Source organism: Agrilus planipennis, unplaced genomic scaffold (genome assembly GCF_000699045.2).
Source record: "Agrilus planipennis isolate EAB-ADULT unplaced genomic scaffold, Apla_2.0 scaffold65, whole genome shotgun sequence".
Lineage (NCBI taxonomy): Eukaryota > Metazoa > Arthropoda > Insecta > Coleoptera > Buprestidae > Agrilus > Agrilus planipennis.
In genome coordinates, this window is record NW_020439271.1 from 365,292 (window position 1) to 372,647 (window position 7,356).

The 7,356-nt window shown below is 32.9% G+C and overlaps 1 protein-coding gene across 1 annotated transcript in view; it reads left to right on the forward strand.

Annotated features, from left to right (window-relative positions):
- The first annotated feature begins 5,072 nt into the window (after positions 1-5,072).
- Positions 5,073-7,356, forward strand: part of LOC108734111 (glucose dehydrogenase [FAD, quinone]-like) — a 6,842-nt gene continuing 4,558 nt past the window's right edge. Inside the window, exon 1 of the mRNA XM_018465509.1 lies at positions 5,073-5,396. Coding sequence (XP_018321011.1) covers positions 5,073-5,396 — 324 coding nt within the window. The remainder of the gene's footprint in view (positions 5,397-7,356) is intronic.

Sequence of the window (7,356 nt, forward strand, 5' to 3'; positions counted from 1 at the left end):
ATCTACTTTATATCTCCACTACTCCTTTCGCCCTTCTTATCTGACTTCCAACATATTTTTTATAAATTTACTTCGGAAATTTTTAACAGTATGGTAAGTCCCTGTTCTGCTACAAAATGTTGCAGGCTTTTACCGATCCGTACATGGAATCCTTTTGAAAATGGAGAATTTTATAAGTTTGCTATTACTTTCGTCTTACAGCATGTAAGCATAATAATAGTAACCTTTACATGTCTATCAACGTTATTTTTAACTATTTACGGTGTTTGTTATGTTGCCTTCGAATTTAAGTCATTGGGTAAGTAAAAAATCGTTTATAAAATTTATAAGAACACATATATTACACAGTGAGGACATTTTAAATTTAAAGGTTTGTTTTTTGGAAAAACGCTCGGATACGTCGATCTTTATTTTTGACTGCGGGTTTTTTTCATGGTAAATTCATTTATATAGGGTGGCCGAAAAATAAGCGACTACCACCGATTTTATTTATTCAAATGGAGGCTAACGACGTTATTTTTTATTACAGTTTTGAATTCTATATAGAATTTTAACTATGCGAGCGTTTTTTCCCAAAAAGCAAACCCCTGTTCCAACCGACGCGTCAAATAATAACTAACCTGCATTGATTGTATTCTTTTTTATAATAATAATATCCACTTTTTAATCAATTTCTAGCATTCGATTACAATAACTGCATCTTTGAAACGTTGTACAAGCATGGTATACCAAGGCACTTAGTTCTTCGGTTCAGAAAGTGTTTCATTGACAACAACGTTTATCATCAAATTGGAAAGTAATTTAAACTCTTGTGACTAAAATCGACTTTCTTTCTACATGAATGATATCTTTCAGGTACGATATTACAATGAGAAACATTGCTTTACAGCTGAAGAAAGAACAAGTCGATAAAGAGCTTGTGAGGAATTTAAAAAAATACATTAAAAGACACCAAAGTCTTGTACAACTCAGTAAGGATTTGGAAGACTTAATAATACCTCTGCAACTTGTCTTCATATTTTTTATGATTATCGTTTTAATAATTACCATGTACAAAACTTTGTTGGTATATAACTTTTTTCTTATTTTTGCACCAATTCACTGCCAAAATTTATAATTTTTCCACTTACCTATACACTTTATTTGATACAAATTGAAGGATTGGCAGAAGCTTGTCAACAACCCTTATTGGCTCTGATTATTTTTACTCATATTACTTAAAATTACTAGCAATTCGCGAACATACTTAAGTTCTTGATCTGCATTCGACCTTGTTAACTATTTTAAATTTTAAATAGTAATTATTTAATTACTAATTAGGTGTTCGAATGTTTAAGCATGGAATCTAAAATAACATATTTTAACAAAACGAGCCCCCTCCACTTTCAGAAATTGGTATTCGAAGAACAAAAATGCAAGTGCCATATGAACGTGAAATATTTTTTATTTGTTTAATATCTTTAGCACCTTTTCATTAAAATAAATATCCATTAGATTAATAAATGAAACCGATGACTAAGGTATATAACAACAAAAAATGTGAAAAAACGTAATATTAACATCAAGATAGTTTTAATTGTTTATCACTAGGTAATATGGCATTCTACATTTCCTGAGGCTTTTGTTTCAGTTCATGTATTTTTCTAACAGGACATGAAACATAATGCTTTGCTAAGAGAATGCTTTATTATTTGCTAAGAACTTTAAAACCAGGCAATATGGTTGGTGTCTTACATTGCCCATTATTAGATATGCCCTGATGAAAATTAATTTTAAATTACAAGAACAAAGATTACGTTAGGTGACCAACTAGGAAGGGGCTGGTGCTTTGTACGGCGTATTTGTTGAAGATTAGTAAAAGGATTTTTAGATATTTTCAGTTAAATAATGCTTTCATTTCTCTTTTTAAAATAATTTAGTCCTTTAACGACGAATTATTTGCAGGTAAATATTATGTTTCAGGTTCCTGAATTTCAAATAATACAAACAGTCATTTCTGTTGCTATATTCGTTTCAAACTGTTTTGTCGTCGGAGAATTAATAAAGACAATGGTTATTACAAAGGAAATTTAGGTAAACTGTAATCAGTTATTAAAGAGTATTGTTTTAGAGTAACAAAATAGAGACTGCTGTTTATAGCACTCCGTGGTATTTATGTAGTGTACGAACACAAAAGATGTTCTTTACTATTTTGCAACTTAGCCAAAGAACCGCGTCCATCAAAATTATTTGGTACAAATTGGATCTTGAAAACTTAATTAAGGTATATGGTTACAATACATCGACGCGTCTTTCATAATTTCGTTAATTTTATTTGTTGCAGATATTTGGAAATGTTTTTTCTCTTCTGGCCACGATGCGATCTATGTTTCTAAAATATAAACAATAAACTACAGTGAAATATTTTAATGTTTGTAACGTAGGTTACTTGTAACTTATAAATAAACCAACTGATCCATAAAACAACCGACCTGATGTTTTCTGATTATGAAATCAATTAAAAAGTGAACTGAGTGTGTATCCGAACCCTGACCATGATCTGCTAAGCGTGACAGAACGTTTAGCAAGACCAAGATCAAAACCAAGACTAAGATCAAGATCCTCGCAACATTCTCACCTATAATCAATTCAATACAGTTACAAAATAAAATAAATAAATAGTGTTTCGTGTTGTCGTGTTTTTTCATTTCTTATTCGAAGGGCCACCCTAACTATTAGGGAAACGATATTATTATTACGATAAAACCACCAACATTATCTTATCAAAAACTGAACTGAAAGCATTATTCTGCTAAACAACTTAACATAAACTTCTCTTAATTCTAATAGAGTAGCAATACACATCATGTCCTTTCAACGTGTCGAGGCGAGTCCTTTCGCTCTTTGCGATAAGACGCATTATCCTTTCCCTCTTCTGGTTGCGCTACGTTGCCCCGTCAACATGCCGCATCAATAAATACGATTGATTTAAAATCGCAACACATATACACATTTTCAATTTTCCTGATCAGTTAGGATAACTCTTGAAAAAACAAGAACTGATAGAAAGAGAACGTGAAGACCAATATGTAATGTCGAAAAGAAAGACCAATACTATATTATAATTTTTTTTGCTTTGGTCTTACGTTTGCTCATTACTAAACAATACCTAAGTACTCTACCTGGTTGTTTCCAACGCCCTTGGAAAGTACATCCTTATAATTATACTGCTCAGAGATATTCCAATGAATGATTCTTGAAATGTTTATACAATACGTTTTACCCGCGGTTTCGCTCGCGTTGATGTCCGAAATGCGTATCAAAGGTCATCGACGATCACATCATCATTATAAGGTCGTCAGTCCTAAGACTGGCTGGACACGCACCACCACTCTTTTCTATCCTGAGCTAATCTTCGCATTTCCCTAAAACTAGAATAAGCTACATCCTTAACTATTTGCTAACAGTAATCTAATCACATAAAACATATCCTTCGGGAAGAGAATTTTTTTTGATAGAAGGTATTCTAAGTCCTTATCTGTACCCCTGACAGTGTGTATAAAATTTCATTATAAATTTTACCAGCAGCTTCGCTCGCGTTGATGTCCTATATACGTGTTATAGCTCATTGATGATCACATAAAACTAATTCTTTCTATCCCTCGAAAACAGCATTTTTTTCTGCATAAATGGTCATCATCATCATAAGGTCGTCAGTCCTAAGACTGGTTGGACACGTACCTCCACTCTTTCTTATCCTGACCAAAATTCTCTAAAACTAGAACAGTCCACATCCTTAACTATTTGCGAACAGTAATCTAATCTAGGTCTACCTCTACCCCTCCTAACTCCTGTTTCTGCCTCTAATATGTCTCTGACTAGACCTTCATGCCTAAGAAGATGTCCTACCAACCTATCTCGCCTATTTTTTATTGACTTCCATAGAATCCTCTGTTCTCCTATTCTTTCCAATACCTCTTCATTTCTAACCTTTTCTACCCACGATATCCTCATCATCCGCCTATAACACCACATTTCGAACGCTTCTAACCTTTTCTTTTCCGCCGCGCCCACTGTCCATGTTTCGTACTCATACAACGCCGTGCTACAAACATACACCTTTAGCAACCTTTTTCGAATTTCTAAATTAACCGTTCGCCAGCATAGAAGTGACTTCTTTTTATTGAAGGCGACTCGACCCTGCGCTATCCTCTGCTTTATATCCTACTACTCCTTCCATCCTGACTTATCTGACTTCCTAGGTATCTAAAATTAGCCACTTCTTCTAATTTTTCGTCTCCTATCTTTATATTTGCTCTTTCCCTACTTTTTCTTCCCTTGCATATCAGTATTTTAGTTTTACTTTTATTTATTTTCATACAGTACTGATCTGTCAGTACGGCTTCCATTTTATTTAAAGCTATCTCTAGGTCCTCCTTGCTAGATGCTAATACTGCTATATCAAAAACAAAGGTACCCTACATTTTTTCTGTACCCCTAACAATGTATGTATGGTTTCTTGATGATCGTTAAGGCGTTAAATGGTAGCAAACATACAAAATCACATTCGCATTTACAATTCTAACTAATATTTAGTTAGGATTACGAATTATTGAGACAAAATATCCAATAAAGAAATATAAATAATAATTATCGAAAAAAATTTTTCTCTAGCTATAAGGTACCGTTATCAAAATTAATTGTTATATAATAAAATACCTAAAAATATTAATCGATTAGGTCATTATGCTATTTTAAGAAATCATACCTTCACAAAAATTATTGGTTGGCTAGCGTTATGACAAGGGTTCAACTGTTTCATAGAAATACAAGTAATTACACGAAACAATAAGTATCTAGTATTGGATTTGTTTCGTAAGTCTCTGATACGGAAAACCACAAAAAATGCCTGCGTCTAAGCAATTGAAGTTCGACATCGTTGACCGCGACCTTTAACAGGTATTTCAATATTTTTTAGTTCAATTACTTTTCTCCCGAAAAAAATGGCAGAGCAATCACATGAATCTCAGGAATTTGCAATTGTCATTTAAAAGATCGAACGTTCACTGGTACCCGCGTTAGTGTTTGTTATCATGTCTCAAGTGTGGGTTCCACCGAATTTGCAAAATGTGTGCCCGGCCCAAGCAGCAGTGGCAACATGTTCACCCAACAGTTTGATGTTCTTGCAACTGGTAACGAGCCTGTTTGGTCAATCCAGGGACATTACCCCACAGAATGCATCAGCAGGTCCTGCTCCCGGCGGCAATATCTTTCAGTTTATGGGGACCGGTCTTCCTGGAGGATCTGGTGCACCAGGTCAACCGGCTGGTAACGAGCAGTTCGATTTTATCGTTGTTGGAGCAGGAAGTGCAGGATGTGTAGTGGCCAATAGACTCTCAGAAAATACAGGATGGAGGGTAAATAACCCCTATAGAACTGGTTTTACTCTTTAAGCACGTTCTACTTATTTGCTGCACCATTTGAAGAAAGAACTCCATTATCTTAAACGAATTCCCAACGATAAGCACTTCCCCATCGTTCAAAAAATTTATTCCAATTTAAAGCAAAACGCTGCAGTACAAAGTCACTTTAGTAATTAAAAATTTTAAAATTTTAGTTAATGAAGTAAATTACATTTTAGAATAGGAGACGAGCACTTATTGCAATTCATTAGCATTTAAAATTATCTGGGTACATTAGGTGGTATTTTTCGTAGTAGGTAGTCATATATGATTTCAATACGAAGCGGTTTTCTGAAGAATCAATATTCTTAATTCTATCAATATTATGAAACTTTAGATTTGACAGTAGTATCATTCTAAGTCCAGAGTGTAATCGTATACATAATCAAACATAACAAATTTAATGGAGATGGACGGCATATATTTATATAAAGATACCGAATTCTAACGAATAGGTATTGAAATAAATTAGCAGATCGCGAATAGACGCCGAATTTCGGCATGGATTAATTTAAAATTTGGTAGAACGCCATCTGTTTAATTCGCTTTTTGTCAGATGCCGAGTTTCTTTCATACACATTAACGAAAGGTAAGGGTAATCGCACGAAGAGCTAAACTATGCCTACAAAAGGTTCTTTTCTAAGAAGAAAAGGAGTTTAATTTCCTTTGTTTGATTTTGATTTTTTCTGTTTAAAATAATTGATTGATGATGAGCAACAGGTACAAGCTGCATTTCCATGCTTAAATAAATAATTATAAAACACATAAGTACAAAAAGGTGTAAATGAGCGAATTGTGTCGCTCGAGAATTACTAAATAAATTTTCATTTATTGATGGTAAGTAGCTTTTGTTTTCTATGTCAAAGCTGGATAAGTGACTGTTCTATGATATCGAATATCATTTATATAAAGCCATTATTTTATGATTAATTGCGGAAAAATGTAATTAAACGAACGATATAAAATAATTCATCTTAAGCTACCGAAGGCTGCTTTCATCAAAGAAAATTGAGAAAATATGTTTGAGACATCAAGCTTCTAACGGAAGACGTTTTATTAAGCATTCTTTTGAACCTGAAAATTCTCGTTATGTTTCGAAGATTCTCTTGTGTACACACAATCTTTCATATTTTTATTGACAGTAGCGTGCTTTAATAAAAAACAACATTCTAAATTAAAATATCTTCTTTGATTTACCAATTAAACAATATCTTCAAAATTCTTCGCTGAGAAGTTGATATTTGAAATTTTTTATAACAAAAGAAGGGGAATGACATTCGAATCGTATTGTGCCGTAAGTGTGCACAATATAAAAAAAATTTCTGTGTGTTGTCATTAAGGCAGGCAAAAAATTAAAAAAGGTAGTGATTTGGTCAGGAATCGAATTGCGCAGTCTACTTGACAGGCAAGCATTCTCTATAAATTGAAAAACATGGTTGGTTTCAATACCCGAGTCGAAATATAGGTACTTGTAAGGTTCTTTTAAGTCTTGATATTTAAGTATCAGAAATTATCTATTATTTATAAAAGATCAAAAAGTATTTCATAAGTACTATATACTATAGATTTTAAGTCCTTTAATAAGTCCTGAACTATGCTGTATATTTCCGTTTTCAGCCAATTCAGTACTTATTTAGGATTATTAAAAAAAATATTTGGGTCCTGGTTTTGTACTTTTTTAGTATTAATAATGAAATTGGGTAAATGGAGAGAATTTGTTCATTAATTGCAAGTAAAAAAAAATGATAAGTCCACATTTTGATACAGTAAAGTAGAAAAATTTTTATCCAACTGTGAATTATAAGTTTTCGTAAGTAAATGTAATTACTCAAAGGCGCTCAAAAGAAAAATAATTATTGAGGAAAACTTAAAATTTACAGTTAAAGCGAAATATTCTTACTTAATTACAAGCTCA